Source organism: Capricornis sumatraensis, chromosome 21 (assembly GCF_032405125.1).
Source record: "Capricornis sumatraensis isolate serow.1 chromosome 21, serow.2, whole genome shotgun sequence".
Classification (NCBI taxonomy): domain Eukaryota; kingdom Metazoa; phylum Chordata; class Mammalia; order Artiodactyla; family Bovidae; genus Capricornis; species Capricornis sumatraensis.
The window spans coordinates 43736674-43756928 of record NC_091089.1 but is presented as its reverse complement, the minus strand read 5'-3'; the positions used below and the strand labels follow the sequence as shown (position 1 = coordinate 43756928).

At 48.1% G+C, this 20255-nt stretch overlaps 1 protein-coding gene across 3 annotated transcripts in view; it reads right to left on the bottom strand.

Annotated features, from left to right (window-relative positions):
• PTPRM (protein tyrosine phosphatase receptor type M) overlaps window positions 1–20255 on the bottom strand; it is a 655853-nt gene that overhangs the window by 11691 nt on the left and 623907 nt on the right. For all 3 annotated transcript variants that reach the window (XM_068993577.1, XM_068993579.1, XM_068993578.1), the window contains 7 exons: window positions 16058–16212; window positions 15690–15825; window positions 14336–14485; window positions 13204–13377; window positions 12071–12202; window positions 7350–7475; window positions 5153–5316 (listed from right to left, as the gene is read on the bottom strand). In XM_068993577.1, coding sequence (XP_068849678.1) covers window positions 5153–5316; window positions 7350–7475; window positions 12071–12202; window positions 13204–13377; window positions 14336–14485; window positions 15690–15825; window positions 16058–16212 — 1037 coding nt within the window. The remainder of the gene's footprint in view (window positions 1–5152; window positions 5317–7349; window positions 7476–12070; window positions 12203–13203; window positions 13378–14335; window positions 14486–15689; window positions 15826–16057; window positions 16213–20255) is intronic.

Here is a 20255-nt window from a genome sequence, read left to right as displayed (position 1 = left end):
AGCTCTGGAATCAACCTCTTTTCCAAGGATGTAAAGGACCTTTTTTTTAAAAAAACAAAAACAAAAAAAAACCCCACAATACCATTGTTATTACAACTAAAATAAACACTACAGTTCAATGGAATCAAATTTCTAGGTACTGTCCAAATTCCCCAGGTTGTTTTAGACTTTTTCTTACAGTTGACTTTTTCAAATCCTCATCCAAGCAAAGTCCACACTGCATTCGGTTGACAAGTCTTGCAAGTTTATTTTAATCTGTGGGTTCTTTTTGCTCTCTCATTTTTTCCTCTTGGCAATTTATTTGTTGAGGAAACAGGGTCATTTTCCCTGCAGACAGCCCCACATTCTGGGTTGTTCTCATTCACTGCATCTCTGAGAATCATTTAACCTACCAATCTCTAATCCTGTGCTTTCTGTTAATTGGGATGTTTCATAAGAATTCAGGATTTTTTTTTCTTTCTGGATAAATATACTTTATAAGTGAACTTTCATTAGGAAGCAGGCATAGGGTATCAACTTATTTTGTGATTTTAAGATTGATTACCGTGTTCCAATGCCAGCTTGATCATCCCATTCTTAAGTTCCAAATCAGTTTTTTAAATAAAGCATAACATACCTACAATTAAGCCCACAAGTGGTTAAGTATAGATCCCAGTTAACTTTTGCAAATGCATATAACATTAACTACCATTTGGAGCAAGATACAGACCACGATCAGCCCCCTGGATTCCCTCTCCCCAGTATTCCTTCCTCACCAAAACTACCAACACCTTCAAGATAATCTCTGTTCTCATGTCTAGCATCGTTAGTTTCTTTTGTCTGGTTTTGAATTTTGTACACATGGAATCACACAGCATACACTCTTTGAGTCTGGCTTATTTTGTTTAACATTATCTGTGTGAGAAGTACCCATGTTGTATCAGTAGTTTGTCCTCTTACATTGTGTGTGTTAGTCGCTCAGTTGTGTCCAACTCTTTGCGACCCTATGGACTGTAACTCGCCAGGTTCCTCTGTCCATGGAATTCTCCAGGCAAGAATACTGGAGTGGGTAGCTGTTCCCTTCTCCAGGGGATCTTCTGGACCCAGGGATGGAGCCCAGGTCTCCCACATTGCAGGCAGTTCTTTACCATCTGAGCCACCAGGGAAGCCTTTTCTTATGTTGCTGAGAATAATTCCATTGAGTGGATATACTACTGCATAATTTCTTTGTCTAGGAGCTGACGAATGTTTGGGCTGTTTGCAGTTTCCCATATTACGAATATGTTTGCTATAAGCACGTCTCCTATTGCATTTATGAGTCATTTTTGCAGTCAGTGAGCTCACAGCAGAAGAGCTCAGAGGATATATTTATATTTAGCTTTGCTAAATGCTATTAAAGGGCTTCCCAGGTGGTGCTAGTGGTAAAGAATCCTCCTGCCAATGCAGGAGACAGAGACATAGGTTTGATACCTGGGTCGGGAAGATCCCTTGGAGGAGGGCATGGAAACCCACTCCAGTATTCTTGCCTGGAGAATTCCATGGACAGAGGAGCTTGGTGGGCTACAGTCCACAGGGTTACAAAGAGCTGGACACGACTGAAGTGACTTAGCATGCAAGCACGCACACACATATGCTATTTAAATGGTTCCAAAATGGTTGTACGTGCTTACTTTGTTCCAACAGTGTTTGGGAGTCCAGTTACTCCACAGTCTCCCAACACTTAGGACCAGTTATTTGTTTAAATTTTAGACATTCTGGTGAGAATGTAGGGGCACCCAATTTTGCTGTATTTTATTTTAATGCATATTCTCCTGAAAACTAATGATCCCTTTTCTATGCTTACTGGCTACGTGGATATTCTTTTTGAAAAAATGAAGTTCTCATCAAGCATTTTGCCCAACAGTTGGACTGTCTGTCCTTTTCCTGTCGAATTCAGCAGTTCTTTGGCATGCTGGCTTTGAATTCTTTGTCAGATGTAAGGAGCGCAAACGTCAGTGTCCTGTCTTGTGTTTCCACTCTCCTTGGCTGAACGGGCGCGCTCAGCTTTAACGATCCAATTTACCAATGTCTTCCTTTACGGCCGCCGTTCTGTGTCCTGCATAACTCATCTCTGATCACTCCTTCGGGTGAAGATTTTCTGTAGAAGCTCTGTTGTCTTCCTTTGCAGGTCTGCACTGAAGACAGCATGCACTGGAGATGCTCTCTGGGTAGCGTGAGAAGGGAGACCGCTGCCCTGCAGGTGGTGTGCTGCTGCGGGACCCTGCTGTGAGTCAGGGGACCCCGAGGTGTGGCTGCTCCTGGATTTTCTCTTCTGCTCGTTAGTCTCTTCTCTTTCTCTGCATCGACACCTCACTGTTTCTCCTCCATTGGCTTTTCACCTAACGCTTTCAGCAGCTGTCGATGACCACTGTCTACATCCATTACTTTCATCAAGGGTTGAAAAAGCATGAGACTTTAATTCTATCCATTTCAACTAGTTTTATTAGCCGGAAGACATGTATAAGGAAAAAGAATTCCCTGCTTGCTTTCTGTGAACCACTCAGTTCACAGCCCTGAAGGGCGTCCCGGGAATGGATGCTCTGCCCATGGCCAGTAGGTGGCACTGCGCTATACTGAATAGGAAGAAGTTCTCATCTGGGGGGGCGGCGGGGACAGCAGGTTGCCTGTGGGTCAAAGCAACGTCTCCTGGCCTGAACTGGAGGATACTAATTCAACCTAACTCTGTTCCTACAACTAAAACACCTTAGATTAAGATTTTAAAATCTTGACAAAAGTCAGCATTGCCCCAGCCTGGGTCTCACACCCCGCCTCCGTGATACAGAGAGAGTAAATGGCAGCCCCATGGTAACAGCTGGGACTTCAGAGTTGAGGGGAGGATGGTTCCCAAGGAAAAGTCCAGGTTCTCTCAGCAGGAGAAGGGGCCGGGGGCTCGGCTGGCAGGAGGGCAGAAGCAGCAGGTGCCTGCCGTGTCCACTGGGTGAGAGAACGGCCACTGTCTTAGGTATCATGTGGGCAGGGGGTGGAACTGTTCAGTCTGGGCTCATAGCCATGCCTTGGAGAGTGTCTCTACATGGTGGCCTATGAGGTGCAGTGACTTAATGGGTCTTTGCATTTTCCCCCCAGGCCCCTCTTGGGGCCTCAGATCTCCCACTACTGGGATGTAGCCCCCACCTTTTGCTCTGTTATGATAAAAAAATTTTTTTTATTGTGACAAAAGTCACATGACATAAAACATACTATTTTAACCATATTTAACTGTGCAATTCTGTGGCACTAAGTACCTTCACAATGTACAACTCACCATCATTCATAGCCTGCAAACTTTCACCTTCCTAAACTGAAACTCTGTCCCCATTAAATGCTAGCTCCCCATTCTCCCCTACCCTCGACCCCTGGCACCTACCAAGGGACTAATACTTTCTAACTCTATGAGTCTGACTATTCTAGTCTGACTATTCTATTCCACCTTGTATAAGTGGAATCAAACAGTATTTGTCTGCACCTACTGTATACCGGAATGCATTTTTAAGATGAACTTAATACGTGTGGGACGCAGCCATTTGGGTCCCAGGGCTGGCCCTGGTCAGGAAGCTTCTAGGAAGTGTGATGTTTCTAGCTCCAGAGGCTGGCAGGCTCCTGATGCAAAAATCGGTACCCACAAACTGTATTTGCATTCCCAAGAAAACCCAACCGATCGAATACAAGCTCTCACTAAAATGCCGATTATCCTCACCAGGGCTGTATCACCTCACACAGGTGACCCTCTGACCTTATTCTGATCAGAAGTTGAGTCTGCAAGTAGAGGAATAAAAACGGGGATGGGAGCAGTTCATAGATCCCTCTGGACATTTTCTTGGTGGAGATGATTTTAATGAACTGGGTCCCTGAGAAGGAAGGGGAAGGTGGAGAGGAGGAGTGGGGGGACTTCTGATGAAGGGCCGGTGTTGGTTGCCTCATTAGATTGTTTCTGAGGGGACAGGGGTTTCCTGCCACATTTGGTGCTGAGAGGTGGCAGAGTCCTGGGTTCCCAGATCCAGGGTGGGGGGTGGGGGTGGGGGCCATCTCGCAAGATACGACAGCGAGCAGAGTGACGAGCCCTCGGCCATGCTGGCTGCTGTAACCAGGGTCAGTGTCCCCAGAGCAGAGCTTTGTCTTCCCTTCAATTTGGGAGAGAGCTCCCTGTGAGCTTGTTAACAACGCTCCGCCGAAAAGAGAAGGAAGCTTACACTCAGTGTCCACAGACTCTCTCCCCATCTCCCCAGACTGTGAGGCTTTCTAACCGCTGCCCATTAAGCCACCTCCAGCTGGTTGATTAGTTCCTATCCTCGCCCATGAGAAGATGCAGGTGAAAGTGCTTTGAAAAGCACGCAGACTCGAGCCACGGCTTGCAACCTCGGCCTCATGCTGAAATAATCCGGGAGTTAAAAAAGTACTGTTGCCCGGTCTTCCCACCCCCCAGAGATTTGGATTTAATTGTTTTGCTGTGGCCTGGGCATTGTTTTTGTTTTTTAAAGCTCCCCAGATGTGCAGCCAAGGTTGGGAACGATTATTCTGCAGCCAAGGATCTCCCATTTTAGCACTTGTTAAAATTGCCGGTCTGGAGACCAGTCTGCAGACCCTGACTGTAACCAAATCTTCCCAATATATATCTATCCCCAGGCAAACAAAACAAAACAAAACTCTCTTAAAACCACAAAGAAGAAGGAAACAGTTCCTCTGAAACCTCTGTCATGAAATCCAACAGAATTACCAATGAGTGCACTGGTAAACCAGTTGTGCCATAACGGGGAGGGCCCCTTGACTGTGGCATTTGCTGACGTCTGTGACATAAACACGTCTGCCACGGAGGTTTTTAGGTTACCAACAGTTTCACAACCAGCTCAGAAAATTCTCCGAAGCTTAACAACATGCTCTCAAGAGCTGGAAGGAGCTCACTGAATCCACCCAGGTATTTTTTGGGGGAGGCAGTGGCTCCCAGTCACAAGGTTGGGGCTCAATTTATAGCAGCAACACCCCCTCCAATGGTAAAATGCGTATGTGCTTGTTTTCTGCAAAGTAATGAATGGACTGATGAGCTGGCACCCAGATCTGCTTACTTTTCCATTTATAATGAACAGAGGCAGTGAGCCGAGGCGTCAGGGCTGGTGTCAGTCCGGTGGGTGTGTGTACTCACAGGCAGTGCACGACCGTGCGTCCCTCCCCGCCGTTGTACTCCTCCTGCCACTTGTCCACCTGGCGGATGAGCTTCAGGAAGGAGCGCTTGGACACCGGCGTGTCCCTGTACATCGGCCAGCCCAGGAACTGGAACTGCTGCACCATCCGGTACCCGTCCTGGGGCTGCAGAGGGCCGGGCGATCGGAGGGGAGTGGAGAGAAAAAAAGCAGGCGTTACTCTCAGGGCCAAGCTCCAGTGTGCTGACCCCACCTCCTCATGCCAGTGGGCCCAAGGGAAGGAGGGCCTGCCTGTAATTAACGAATGGACCGTCTATGGCCCGAGGAGTTAGGAGTCTGAATCGAGAGCGGATATAAAACACCAGGTGTTTCCAATGGGAGGCCAGACAGAAGCGAAGTGGAATGCTCACAGCTTTGCAAACGCTGTGTGAAAAACAGCACACGACCGGAGCTCTGACCACTCTGGGCTGAGAGTGGTAAATAGGCTTGACTTTAATTACAGGTAACTAAAGGGAGAGGATAAATTGTGATCTGGCAATGTCTGTGAGTTCAGAGTGTTACAGATGACACTCCGTGTCACTGTGGCCTGGGAGTATCACACAGCTCTGCTCACTGGCAGGACTCTTGCTAAGATATCAATAGTTAATCTTTCATCATAATTAAATAGAATTATGTGTATGTGCTCAGTTGCTCAGTTGTATCCAACTATGCAACCCCATGGACTAAAGCTCCTCTGTCCATGGGATTCTCCAGGCAAGAATCCTGGAGTGGGTTGCCATGCCCTCCTCCAGGGGATCTTCCCGACCCAGGGATGGAACAGAACCTGTGTCTATCTCCTAAGTCTCCTGCACTGGCAGGAGGATTTAAATAGAATTTTAGGAGTCAAGAAATAATCAGGCCACATGATTTTAGTCTGACTCTCTTGGGCTAAATCTTCCGTGGCTGCCAGTAGCACCCAACACAGGGGATCACTCTTGTTTCCTTCCTGGCTGTACCCCCACCAAACCCCACAGCTCTTGGCCTCCCTTCCTGCCAGACTCTTGCTGATGCAGGCTCCAGGCTCAGTCCTTGGGTCCCTTTCTCTTCTCCACTTTTCTCTGGAAGGTTTCATTCAGTCTCATGACTTTAACTATTCCAGTGAGTCCTCAATCTGGGTCTCCAGACCTTGCTCCTGAATTTCACCCTCACAGATTCCAGGGTCTCCACAATATTCCAGTGCAGGCATCAAACACTCACTTCAAACCCAGCACATACCCAGCTGACCTGCCTTCTGTCCATGCATGCTCCGACCCCTTACAATCCTGTTACCTGCACAGCTTTTCCTAACCTGGTTAATGTCTGTTCCATCCAGTTCTCAGGACCAACATGCTGAGAGCTGTTCCTGAGTCCCTGGGATCCAACCAATTAGCCCATCCTATCCTATCAGCTCTGAGGCCAGAATGTATCAGAGTCCCTCCACCCACCCCCCCGCCCCCACCCACTGCCGCTCTGTCTACCCCTGTCCTTTCCCACCTGGATTATTACAACAGCCTCCTGACCCGCTCTCTCACTGTCAGTCCTCAGCACAGACGCCAGGCCTGCTTTCTAAAAGCTCGATTAGAGCTCAAGACTCTTCCACTCGGGACCCTGTAGCAGTGCTTCCTTTCCTTCAGCGCGGAAGCCCCGATCCTGGCGGTGGCCTGCAGGGTCCTACGTGACCTCTACCCCCTGGGCCCCAACCTCGGCCCCAGCAGCTACTCCCGCCTTTGCCTCCTGGGCTGCGGACACATCAGCCACCTTGCTGTTATGGGACTCACCAGACAATCCCCCCACCTCAGGGCCTTTGCACTGATTGTCATTTTTGCCCCCAAAGCCAACTGCACGAGAGCACGTGGCTGCCCCTCACGCCCGCCAGGCTGCATTCATACGGTCCCTCTGCTCACACTCTGGTCCAGGCCTGGCACCTTCTGCCTTCCCATTTTTCTCCTATAGCACACAGTACCTCCTAGCAAATCTAGCAGGCAATCTTTGTGTCCATTCTCTCCTGTCTGTCTCCTCCCTTTAGAACATAAGCTCCACAGGATCAGGGAACTTTGTTTTGTTCACAGACTCCTAGAAGGGCCTTCAGGCTCCCAGAACACTGACTGACCTAGACCATCTACCCAGTCAATTGATGAGAAAATAATGAAACCGCAACACCATGGTGGTTGCGGATCTTACTCGCGCTGCGTTGTAGATTCGGAATATCCTACTGATGATGTCTTCTTCCAGGTCAGCAGAAACAAACTCCACCTGGATGGGGCCGTGTCGGTGGACTCCGTTCTCTGGCCAGTACTGTGGACACAACTGGATTCAAAACACAGAAACGCGAGGTTAATGAGCACAGTACATTTACTGCTCATGTCTGGGTAAGGTCACTACCAGCATCAGGCCCCAACACCCCTCATTCACTTCAGCTCCTTTCTCTCTTCCGTCCCCCAAGTTGACCTGTTGACTTTCTTGTTGGCTGAGCCCTTAACTACCCCCGTCCATCTAGTACTTTTTCTCTATTTTCTGTGAAAGCACCACTAAGCCACGAGGAATTCTGCCTCCCAAGGAGGTCACGTGGGCACTACTGAATACCATCGCTGTAAGATCTCTCTTGCCACTGAAAGGCCCTCTTCTCCAGCCCTGGGGAGATGCCCTGAGCTGCCATTATAAGAGCAAAGACATTTGAGATGACCCACTTGACATCCCAATCTCCAACCTTCCACCTGGGCCCACCTAGGAGTATGTAATCACTTTGAGAGCAGGGCTGTTTAGTGACAAAATACTGATAGCATTGTTGGGTTGCATTTTCTCACGCTCTGGTCCAAACCCTCCCAGCTCAGACCTAGGAAACACGGCGGAATAAGAGTAACCACTTTGGGCTTCAATTAAAAACTCAGTTTCCTAGCGTCTCACACTCCAGGTATTGATGACACTGGAGAACCAGGAGTTCTGCCGAAATGTGAAGCAGGTGACGAGTGTGGCAGGCAGGGTGCCAGGCATGATGGCAGATGAGGAAGGGGATCTTGCTTACCACTGCCCTGCAGCAACACTGAACTTGGAGACAGGTGAGAAAAACTCCCGTCTGTTATCACAAATCTTTTCTAAAGCTCTGCAAGCATGCATGCATGCTCAGTTGTTCCATTGTGTCTGACTCTTTGCAACCCCCTGGATGTAGCCCGACAGGCTCTGTTGAGTGGGTTGCCCTGCCCTCCTCCAGGGAATCTTCCCAACCCAGGGATAGAACGCGCATCTCTTACATCTCTTGTATTGGCAAGCAGGTTCTTTACCACTGAGTCACCTGGGAAGCCTTCTAAAGCTCTGAGACCCTACTTAAAGTCTGAAATGAAGCTTCTTCTGGGACTCGGTATGCAATGATGTTTTGGGAGCAGCATTTAACTATTTTTTTTCCAATTTACTGGAGGGACAAATGGCTGGGGGGCAGGGCAAGAGGAAAACATTTTATTATTTTACAGGCTATTTCTTCTGAGCCAAAAGCAGATGAAAACATCTCATTTTTAAGCAGAATGATGTACAATGAAGGTGAGAACCTGCTGCTTGAAATTCCTTTTTCTGATGACTTTTCTTTTCCAAAGGATCTAAAGTCTCATCATGGAAGGTTACAAAGGTTGATTTATATCGAAGATTGCAAGATGGTTTCCAGTGGATCAGATGAAGACATCTCCCTCCCTCTGCTATAGAAGCTAAAGGTTTGAATTTCATGACCAACAAGGAAAGTAGGATAACTAAGGGTCCTTTTTGCATAAGCTGAGTCTATAGTATTTTAGAAATTACATTTATTTATTTGAAAATAAGGCTTCTGGGCTTCCCAGGTGGCTCAGCAGTAAAGAATTCACCTGCCAATGTGGGAGATACGGATTCGATCCCTGGGTCAGGAAGATGCCATATACCGTGGAGCAAACTGAGGCCCCATGCCACAACTATTGAGCCTGCGCTCTAGAGCCTGGGAGCTGCAACTACTAAAGCCCATGCTCCCTAGAGCCGGTGCTCAGCAACTAGACAAGCCATCACAGTCAGAAGCCCGTGCACTGCGACTAAAGGTTAGCCCCAGCTCACGGCAACTAGAGAAAGTCCGAGCAGCAAGGAGACCCAGCACAGTTAAAAATAACTATATAAAGGGCTTTCCTGGTGGCGCAGTTGGTAAAGAATCCGCCTGCACAATGGGAGACCTGCATTTGATCCCTGGGTGGGGAAGATCCCCTGGACGAGGGCATGGCAACCCACTCTAGTATTCTTGTCTGGATAATCTCTATGGACAGAGGAGCCTGGTGGGCTACAGTCCATGGGGTTGCAAAGAGTTGGACACAACTGAGCGACTAAGCACACAACTATATAGTAAATAGAAACTTAAAAAAAGATAATGCTTCCACGAAATTTTTCCTTCCTCACCAGAGCTTCTTGGTGACAAGTTATAAAACTGCCTTGTCAAAAGACAGCTCGCTGAAGTTTATTTTCTCTTTGACCCCCGCAGAATACCCATGTTAAAATTAACAGGCATATGATGGGAAGCTGAGTTGGGAAGAGAAGCCCTAGCACGCACATCTGAACTGTCCTGCCCATTTTCTCCTGATGGAGCCAGCCTTGCTTTCTCTTCGTCCTCCCAATTCAGCCCTCAATCTAAAGCTCGTCACTTTCACCAGAGAAACACGAACGGCCTGGCTGGCGCGGGCTCCTGGATTATGGCATTCTGCATCCTGCCCAAGGAAACCGTGCGGAAAATGGCTTAAATAGTGCATAACACGTCCATGAACTGGGCCTATAAATACTTAAAGCAGCTGAGTGCTATTCTTGCACGATCGCAGAGACTTTCGGTTCAAATGCTCCGTTTAGTGCTCTCTAAAAGGCCGAATCCCAAGAGCATCCTTTCTTCAAACCAGTACCGGCTCCATCTGCTGAGCGGGATGGGGACCTTGGTCTCTCCCACTGGGGCGGCCAAGGCTTGGTATGAACCCAGACAACTGTGGGTTAGGACGTGACTTTAGAATTCAAGTGTTAGATGCTTAGTCATGTCCGATATTTTGTGACCCCATGGACTGTAGCTGCTAGGCTCCTCTGTCCATGGGATTCTCCAGGCAAGGATACTGGAATGAGTAGCCAGTCCCTCCTCCAGGGGATATTCCCAATCCAGGGATCGAACCCAGGTCTCCTGCATTGCAGGCAGATTCTTTACTGTCTGAGTTCACGGCTGAGTGACTAACACGCTTTAGAATTCAACAGTGTCATGCACAAAGAAACTTGTGTAAGCCACTGATGTCTGGTTCACTCATATGAAAAAAAAAACAGTCTGTCACTGCATTTCAGTATTCACATTAGGGGAAAAACAATGATTCTGAAGAGGGAACACTTGCTTATCCTCTGTCTGTGACCAAGCAATCTTGAATGAGTGGAGCTGAACGCATGGCATTGTGAGTTAGAAAACCAGAAACCTCGGTCCTATTTCTGGTTGTGTCATGGCGGTTCCCCAGCTGTGGTGTCTGCTTGTTTTTATAAATGGTTGCCACCCATTCTTCGGAGAGGAGAGGACCACGGAAGACTACTGAAATATTCAAGCTTCTTAAGTAAAAAGGACTAGATGAGGACAAGCACAATCATTATTATTTCATTAACTAGCTCTTGGGCTGCAGCCTTAACAAGACAATGCATTGCTTCAAATGTAATGGAAAACATTACAGGACTGAAGTGAAGGTCCAAGGGATTTCTGGCAGATTGATGACAATAAAGTGGATTTTAGGAAGGAAAATTTTTGTCCACTTTGGCTGCTGCAGTATGTCAGAGTTTCATTTTTTTTTTTTTAAATTTGTCTCTATGAGACAGAAAATTAATTCCGTTCCAGAACAAGTTTATTCTTACAACACACCAAGTTCAAACTTCCCACAAGTGCCTCTGTCACGGTAGGTCAGCCCGTGAATAGAATAGCTGGGCCCTAAAGTGATAAATCCAACTCCCAGGGGCCCTAGGCTCACTCTGTCTGGCCTGACAATTCCCTTTAGGAAAATCCTTCTAACCCCATTACTAATATGGAGTCACCGCCGCCCAGTTCTCTCTCTCTATGTATAAGAAGAGGAGCTACGAACGAATCACATTCATCATTCTGAGTTTTCCTTATCTTCCAGTCTCGGTTTCATTTCTCTTTAATATATCTTTACCAAAGAGTTGACAAAACTAATGGCTATCCCTTAGATATGAAAAAGCCTTCACTCTTTTCACCGTGCTAGGCCGACTGCCTCCAGGTGGGCCATGCCAGGAGGCTCGGAGACACTCCCAGCCTGGATCCGGGGCTGTGTCAGGGGCTGACGGTCTTTCTCATCATCTCTGGTCGGCTTGCTCTATGTCCTTCAGCCCCCGGTCAGTCCTGACTGCCTGTTACCCTGCATCTCTCTCCAGTTAGCATTTCCATCGAGAACAGCCCAGATGATGACCCTCTGTTTCCTCGTCACTCACGCTGTCTCTGAGTTCAGTCCATCTTTTGTCTCAGACTATTTTCTGCTGCCATCCCTAATTACACCTGGTTTTTATTAATTTTTTGTGAAGTTTTTTTTTTGTGTGTGTGCAGACTATTTTTAAACTCTTCATTGAGGTTTTTTTTTTTTTTTTTTTTTTTTACAATATTGCTTCTGTTTTATATTTTGGTTTTTTTCACCATGAGTCATGCAGGATCTGAGCTCCCTGACCAGGGATCGAACCCACAGCCCCTGCATTGGAAGGGGCAGTCTTAACCACTGGACTGCTAGGGAAGTCCCCTGTCTGGTTTGTAACACAGGCATCTTTGGCTCCCTGTTCTCGCCTGGGGTTTGTAACCTGCTGCCAGGGGACTGCATTCTCAATGTGCAAACACAGAAAACACAAACCGGACCCTGGGCCGGGCTCTGGCAGCCGTAGTCCATGCATCTCACCTGGGCAGGGTCCACGTCATTTAGCATCACCACAGATGTGCAGTGATAATCCAGGACCAGCCTCCAGAAGTCTTTCACAGTGTTTGGCAGAGGATGCTGGGTGACTATGAAAGCCGAGGGCTGTTTATAGCTCTGCAGACGCAAACAAGAGAGATCCAAATGGACCCGGGAGAACGTGACAGGAGGGAGCTAAGTTATTTTGTACACATGGGAGCTCGTGACACAAAACACTGAACATATTTAACAACTGTTGAATTCTATCACCATGGTCCATGCCAAAACAGGCCAAAAATAGACTCATCTGCAGAAAAATAATGCTACAAAGTCACCTCACTTTGATACTTACAAAACTTAATAAGTATCTCCTACAATTTGTTTGGTATTTCTGGTAGAAAGGCAACGTCGACTCTACACACAACTAATTTAATGGAGAAAATTTAACTTTACTTTAAAATATGCATGATTAAGATAGTTCCGTTTCTCCTAAAATCTGTGCACTTATTGTTTAAATGTGTGAGATGGTGTTACTTATTCCTGCCATCCAAGGACACACACGCTTTTGACAGCTCTGCAGAGCATCAGACAAACTTAAATACCTTTTTACCGATATCCCACCAATAGAATTAAGATTTCTGCATTAGCACTGAAAATCCCCATTCACTCTTCCCATCAATTGAATAGCAAATGCTCATTCAGTTAGAAGTAAATAGACTGACAGGAGGTAATGGGTTGTGTACTATCTGTGCTGACAGGCAATTTCTCCCCCATGTTAATTACTGCCTAAATCAGGAGGAATGGGAACTAAAATAATGCTGCAAACCATATTATCCCACTTCACTGCCTTCCTGACTTCATAGCTGTCTCTTGCTCTCTGGGCAGCAGGTTAAAAGACTGAAGTGCTCAGAGCACCGCCAACACACCCCTCATTTACCAGCCCTCCTGGACCGGGGTCTCCCAGAGACCAAGAACGTTGGTCCTGACATAGAAACAGATACGGAGGCAGAAGTGCACTTCGTTGAAAGCACAGTTCACGGCTTTAAAGGGAACCAGGGAGAGGACCCAGGTGCTGCCCCTAGAGGAATATCCCGCCGTGTCCTGCCCAGGGAGGGGGTGCGGGGGTGGTGGGGGCTCACGTCCATGAGGGCCGCGTTGATGTAGTTGCTGCTCTCGCCATCGATGGTGATGAGAAAGGGCAGGCAGCGGTCCGGCGGCAGGATGTCCATGCAGCGGTTCTTCTCATGGTTACGGGGCAAGAGTGCGATGCTGCAGTCTTCCACACGCAGAGTCGGCGTCACCATGTTCAGGGTCTGGGGGACAGAGCAGGCACGCTTGGGAGGAGAACCCTGTTTTGTGTGCAGACCTCAAGGGACCCCCTGTGTCCTGTGGCTGAGGCCCCACTCCCCACTCCCTGGACTCCACTTACACAATGAGATTTTTATTTCTCTTTAGTCTTCAGGACTCTGTGCACAGGCAGAGCCCATCAGACACAAGGACTGCTGTGTGTATGCCAGATCAGGTGCCAATGAGTCCAGCTAGGACTGGACACCAGGGTTTGGAGGAAGAGGTTGGCAGGGGTCAGGCTGGAGTTAGATGTGGAGTCAGGTGCATTCAGATCCCAGGTGAGCATGAGAAATGGCACAGAGTACTTGGGGGGCACTAGTGGTAAAGAACGTTCTTGGTAAAGAACGTGCCTGCGAATGTGGGAGACCTAACAGATGGGAGTTTGATCCTGGGCTGGGAAGATCCCCTGGAGGAAGGCAGGGCAACCCACTCCAGTATCCTTGCCTGGAGAATCCCATGGACAGAGGAGCCTGGTGGGCTACAGTCCACGGGGTCACAAAGAGTCGGACACGACTGAATGACTTAGAACACGTGCACTCTTGCCAGCAAGCACCCTGAATGTGCCTGGCTTGGTCTAGCCTTCGGGGTTACACTGTGGGTTGGTCTGACATCTGCTCTCTGGGCAGGGGTAGGGGCGGGGAGGGCATGGCTCTGCCAGACCAGTGGGTCCCGATGTGGGGATACTACCTACATCAGCATGTGGTCTGGCTGTCAGGATGGTGTGTAGGGGGGCAGGGCTCAGGCATTCAGTGGGCAGTGGCCAGGGATGTCACTAAACACCTGACAGGACAGCCCCTCGGCCACGGACAACTGAGCCCCCAGCGCCAACAGTGCTGAGGCTGAGAGGGCTTAAGGGTTCTGGAGCTGACTCTGAGGTTCTTCTTAGGAGCAAGGTCATAGCCTTGTCCCTTTAGCACGACCTACCCGGAATTCCTCCTTGATCTGGCTCGAATTGGTCTGTGGGTCCAGCTTGTTCATGTCATAGTAGAGAGACCTGACCTGGGAAGCGGGCACCGAGGTGTCCCCGCAGAGACAGGCTTCCAGAATGGCATCGTGGATGAACACGTACTGCTCCTGGGGAAGCAGAGAAACCAAGGTAACTCCCAGGAACCAGAGGAGGACGGGAGGTAGCCCCTCGCAGACCAGAGAACAGTGGTTCACCCGTCACAGAGTGCACCTTCCTTCCAGAGAGAAGGCTGGGGAGGGGACCTGGCCGCTCGGAGGGGGCTGTCCCAGGGCCAGTAATCCTGTCCCCCTCCAATGGAAGGGCAGGGCATTAGTGATTAGCCACATGTGGAGGACAGCGGGAGGAGAGGTAAGCAGGGGCTCAGTGCAGAAGGCTTCAACACACTGATGGAAACCACTCAGACGCTGGGGCTTCCCAGGTGGTGCTAGTGGTAGAGAAACCGTCTGTCAGTGCAGGAGACGTAAGAGATGTGCGTTCAATCTCTGGGTCAGGAAGGTCCCCTGGAGAAGGGAAGGCCACTGACTTCAGTATTCTTGCCTGGAGAATCCCATGGACAGAGGAGCTTGGTGGGCTACAGTTCATGGGGTCGCACACGGTTGGACACGACTAAAGCGACTTAACATGCACACACATTAGTAAGAACATTAATTTCCTAGGATCAGTGTGGAATACTTTTTCTCAAACACTTAAGCTCCTGAAACACCTTGAATTCTAAATTAGAGAAGTTCCAGAGTGCTTCCAGAAAGTGGGCAAATTCCCATGATGCCAGGCCACTCACTGGACAGAATTTTTAAGGACAGTCAGAAGAGAAGGAAATGCACAGAGACTACCCTTAAAAATCACTCTGCAAATGCCTGCCTATCCTCAGGGGTGGTCTCGCTCTGGTTACCAGCTAGTTTAAAACACACAATAAAAAGAAACGGTATTGAAATCCTGAAGGCTTCAAAGTGGAGCCTCGACCGGGACCCTGGACGCAGAAGCAAGGGGAAAGCTGGGCTTGGGGAGCAGATTCTGTTACCTGGCAGACTCCTGGCCTTTTTCATGTGTTTATAAGAGAAGAAAGAAAAGGACGGAAGGAGGAGGGTGGGAAGAAAGGATGGCCACATGCCTCGCCTTTTCTGCCGGCGGTTTCTGAAAACAGAACAGCAGCTTCTCTCCCCCCACCTCTTGGCCCTGGGACGTGGCCCGCGGGGGCGGGGCCTGCGGGGGCGGGGCCTGAGGCTGGGTGGGTGTGGACCGGGGTGGGGGTGGGGGTAGGGGCAGAAGAGGGGATGGGGTGGGGGCAGAAGGGGCGGGACGGTGGTTCAGTACCTCGGTCTGCACCATGTTCACCCTCCGAGACCGCAGCTCGCGCACGCAGTTGTAGATGTCCACCACCCCTTCCCGCTCGGCCATGTCCAGCATGATGTCAATGACGATGAAACAGCCGGTCCTGCCCGCACCAGCACTGCACGGAGAAGGGGGCTCAGTCAGAGGGGGCAGAAGGGACCCCCGCTGCTGCTTCCTCTTAGATCCTCGCTGGGGTGAAATTCACAGAACGTGGAATGACCACCAGAAGGTGTACAACTCAGCGGCGCCTGGCACCTTCGCAACGCGATCAACGCCTCTGTCGAGTTCCCAAACATTTCCATCACCCCAAGGGGACTCGCACCCGCTGCCCTCGCTTGGCCCCCACTCACCTGCAGTGCACCACCAACGGGCCTGCGTTGGGCGGGCTCTTGGATTTCACCTGCCGGACAAAGCCCAGCAGCCCAGTGGCGTGGTAGGGGACCCCATGGTCTGGCCAGCCCGTGAAGTGGAACTGTCTGATCTCTCGGATTTCGTGGACACCTCGCTGCCAGGGGCCGGTCAGCACGGGAGAGAACACAGGGAAATAGACAATGAGGTGCCAGGAGGGCGCCAAGGACCCTCAACGTCAGGGAGCCTGGGGCTAGGTAACTGACTGCTGGGAAGAAAGTCATTCTCCAAGGTAACACAGACTCTGAGAGCTCATCACAGGGAGGAAGATGTTTGTAGGGGTGGAAGGGGAGGTGATGCTTTGGGAACACGTGAGTTTACAGGTGCAACAGTGGTGAGTGGATAGTGGTGGGCACTGAGCCTCCTCGAGCCTCCTTTCTAAGCTGTAGGCTCTGTTAACAGTCTGTGTGTCACTCATATTCTATGGTGTGAGGAGCGGGCCCCGAGACACAGATTGGGGGCGGGAGGGGTCTAAGGGGTGTTTATGTCTCAAGACAAGCAGCCAAGATGCAGACCCCTGCTCAGCTCTTCCGTGTCCTGGTGCCATCTGTGCCGGGCACTTGGGCTGTGCACATGCCTATGTGTACAGGAAGGCTCCTGGAAGAAGGACTGCTTCCACCCAGACAGGCCAGAGGACCACTTTTCATTGGAACTAAGTTTGTTAGGCTTCTCTTTCTAATTGGGGTAAACATTGAATCCATGCATCTGGTCATCAACAATCATATGCAAACACGGCTCTTCAGGTCTGACTCCAGGGTCTAGAGTGGCAGAGGTGTCTTCAGTGGTTGGCTTTCAGGAGGTAGGCATGTCAGCAAATACGAAGCATGGAAACCAAGAGGTATTTTTGCTGGAATTCTATGTTAGATCAGTAAACTGAAGAGGGAGGGTCGTCCGCCATACAACTGAAGGGGAGGCAGAAGGAAACAGACTTTAACCAATTTTTTTTTTAAATTTACTTTTGTTTTGAGAATAACTAAGTTGATTTATGGGCTTCCCTGATGGCTCAGGGAATCTGAGCTGCCAAAGAAGGAGACATGGGTTCCATCTCTGGGTTCAGGAAGATCTCCTGGAGAAGGAAATGGTAACCCACTCCAGTATTCTTGCCTAGAGACTACCATGGACAGAAAGCATGGGGTTACAAAGAGTTGGATATGACTGAGCAACTAAGTACGTTAAATTGATTTTTATCCATTTTTTTCTTCCTAACTATGAATCTATGCTGGAAGACTGTGTTTTAAAACAAGAGCCTGTTTTGAAAACAATTACTTCCAGAATAAAGGCTGGAGGTAACCTGAGATAAAACTTGACTTTCCCCCTTCTCTCTTTCCAACACTGTTTCCTGGACACCATCTCTGTGTTAGGCCCTGGGTGTGGTCTTACTATATCAACACAAACTGTTCAGGAACCCTATGTTCACCATCAGTCACTGTTTGTGGAAACTTAGCCAGGAAGAAATTTATGTGCTTTGAAAGACCAGAAGAGGCAAACAACTATAGGTTCTAAAGATAAGAGTTGTTTGCTATCAGGGTGTTCATTTGTCTTGATTTAATAACACAAAAGTGCGGAAGCTTCATTTCTCTTAGAAAATCATGCTGTTCTTTAGTTGGTTTAAGCATTAAGGAATTATGCCATCAGGGATTCACAAAGGAAAATCAACACTGTCATCTGCTAAATATGCTCTGTGACCCCAGAGCAAGATTCCTAGGTGGTTAGGAGCCCACATTTCCTCTTGCTGAAACCATGATAACAGTTGGCCAAAGCCTCCATCAGAAGACAAATGGTGAGGCTGTGTCATCCCTGAGTGCTCCCCTGGATTTACCTAGGACGGCAGGGCAGGGGTAGTCCCAGGAAAGGGAAAAGCCTATAATAAATATTTCTTCATTCCAAAGAGGACAAGAGAGCACTTATGTCCTCAATACACTGTTAATTTTAATTTTTTTGAGCACTTCTTTTTCTAGGTTTCAGATCTAGCATCCCCAAATTCTGAACTCCATCTATCATGGGGTGGGGAAGGGCCATCCAACTGATGTAAGGCTCATTCTCTCAGCAGGGTAAATGTCAGCATCTGGGATGCAGCAAACCTCTTTCCAAAATAAACCTTGCTCTCTAATGTGCTCACTACTTATGAGACGAGCAATGGAGTGGCTTCTGAGTTACTTCTCTTGTTCATGGACGCAGCAGTTCCCTCTTCTGCTGTTTTGTAGTGTATTTGGGGGGATAGATCATAGATGTGATTGGTGATCACAGCCCCAACATGTTGCAAGTTGATATCAAGTATATTTTTGTTTTTCATTAACAAGATTTTGTTGTTGTTGTTCAGTTACTAAGTTGCGTCTGACTGTGCGACCCCATGGACTGTAGCATGCCAGGCTCCTCTGTCCTCTACTGTCTCCCGGAGTTTGCTCAATAAGACTTTATGTGATATAAATCAGTATCATCATTATATATATAAATTGTAATAAATATTAATGCTATATAAAGGTGTCTGTATAGCCAAAGCTATGGTCTTTCCAGTAGTCATGTATGGATGTGAGAATTGGACCACAAAGAAGGCTGAGTGCCAAAGAGTTGATGCTTTCGAACTATGGTGCTGGAGAAGACTCTTGAAAGTCCCTTGGGAGACAAGGAGATCAAACCAGTCAATCCTAAAGGAAATCAACCCTGAATATTCATTGGAAGGACTGATACTGAAGCTGAAGCTCCGATACTTTGGCCACCTTAGGTGAAGAGCCAACTCATTGGAAAAGACCCTGATGCTGGGAAAGATTGAGGGCAAGAGGAGAAGGGGGCAACAGAGGATGAGATGGTAGGATGGCATCACTGACTCAATGGACATGAGTTTGAGCAAGCTCCGGAAGATAGTGAGGGATAGGAAAGTCTGCTGCAGTCCGTGGGGTCATAAAGAATTGGACACAACTTAGTCACTGAACAACAACAATAAAAGGTGTGATATTTACTTCATTCTCCTTGTACTATAATGGGAAGAAAGACGCCTAGTAGAGCCTAACGCAGAGAGGGTGCTTGATAATTAAGTGTGGGATGGATGAATCCCTAGGTGCATGTTCTTTCTGACAGGTTTCAGGCCATATTCCTGCTTTTCTGAGCCCTAGGCACCTCCTTGCAGAGGGAATTTGGTGTCTGTAGCCAGCTTCCTTGCTGCCAGCATCAGCGAGGATACATTCCCCTGACAACTTAGATCCACAGAAGCTTTTCAGCTGTCTTCCTCCAGCCAGGATGGGCACTTTGTCATTTAACATCTGTTCAGCTCCGGGTCATCAGCCTCATGGGAAAGCAGAGAGGACCGCCCCATGTAAAACAGGCATTGATCAGTTTCAAATTGCAAACCTTCCTGCTTGTTTGCAGAATGAAGCCCAAACCTATTTTTCACCTTTAGGTCCCTTGATGTAAATCCTCTCAAAATAGAATCAGAACTGCAGGACTCTCAAAGCACACACTTCACTTGGCTGTTTCTCTCTCTGTTTTTTTTTTTTTTTTTTAAAGTTTCCTTTCTAATGAGAAAGTTTAAAACCTACAAGAAGTGCTCTGCAGAAGTACTAACGATTTGTTTTCCTTAAAGATTCCAATTGCCTGGTTAGAAAATCACTAACATGTCATTCTGATTTCCCCAAATGCCTTAACAAGCTCCTCATCCTTCCTTTCCTTCCACCAGCTCTTTGCTGGCTGTCTTAGGACTAAAATACCTGGGTGTTTCAGAAACATTTTTGGGCAGCTGGGGATAGAGAACTCTAAGAGGTTAAAAAAAGAGCAAAGAAACAAACAAATCCTTCCTTTACCACTGAGATGCATTTTCAGCTTATTAGAGAGCTGACTATTGTTCAAAGAACTCCATGTTTAAGTGATGGCTTTCGGATGATTTTTTTTTAAAGAAAAAAATATTCGGGGTCTTTTATCACTATCTGTTTTAATACAATTATTCATGAGTGCTCTTGCCAAGAGCCATACAAAAATCCTCCATATGCTTTTCTTTTTTTCCCTCCTGATTCTGCCTAAAAAGGAAAAAAAATACTGACATCAAAGTGTGAGGTTCAGAACTTAAAGAATTGAGTCAACCAGAACTCCACATTCTTTGAAGTCTTCAAGCCTCCTGTCTGCTTATTAAAAAAGACAGGCTAAGGGAAA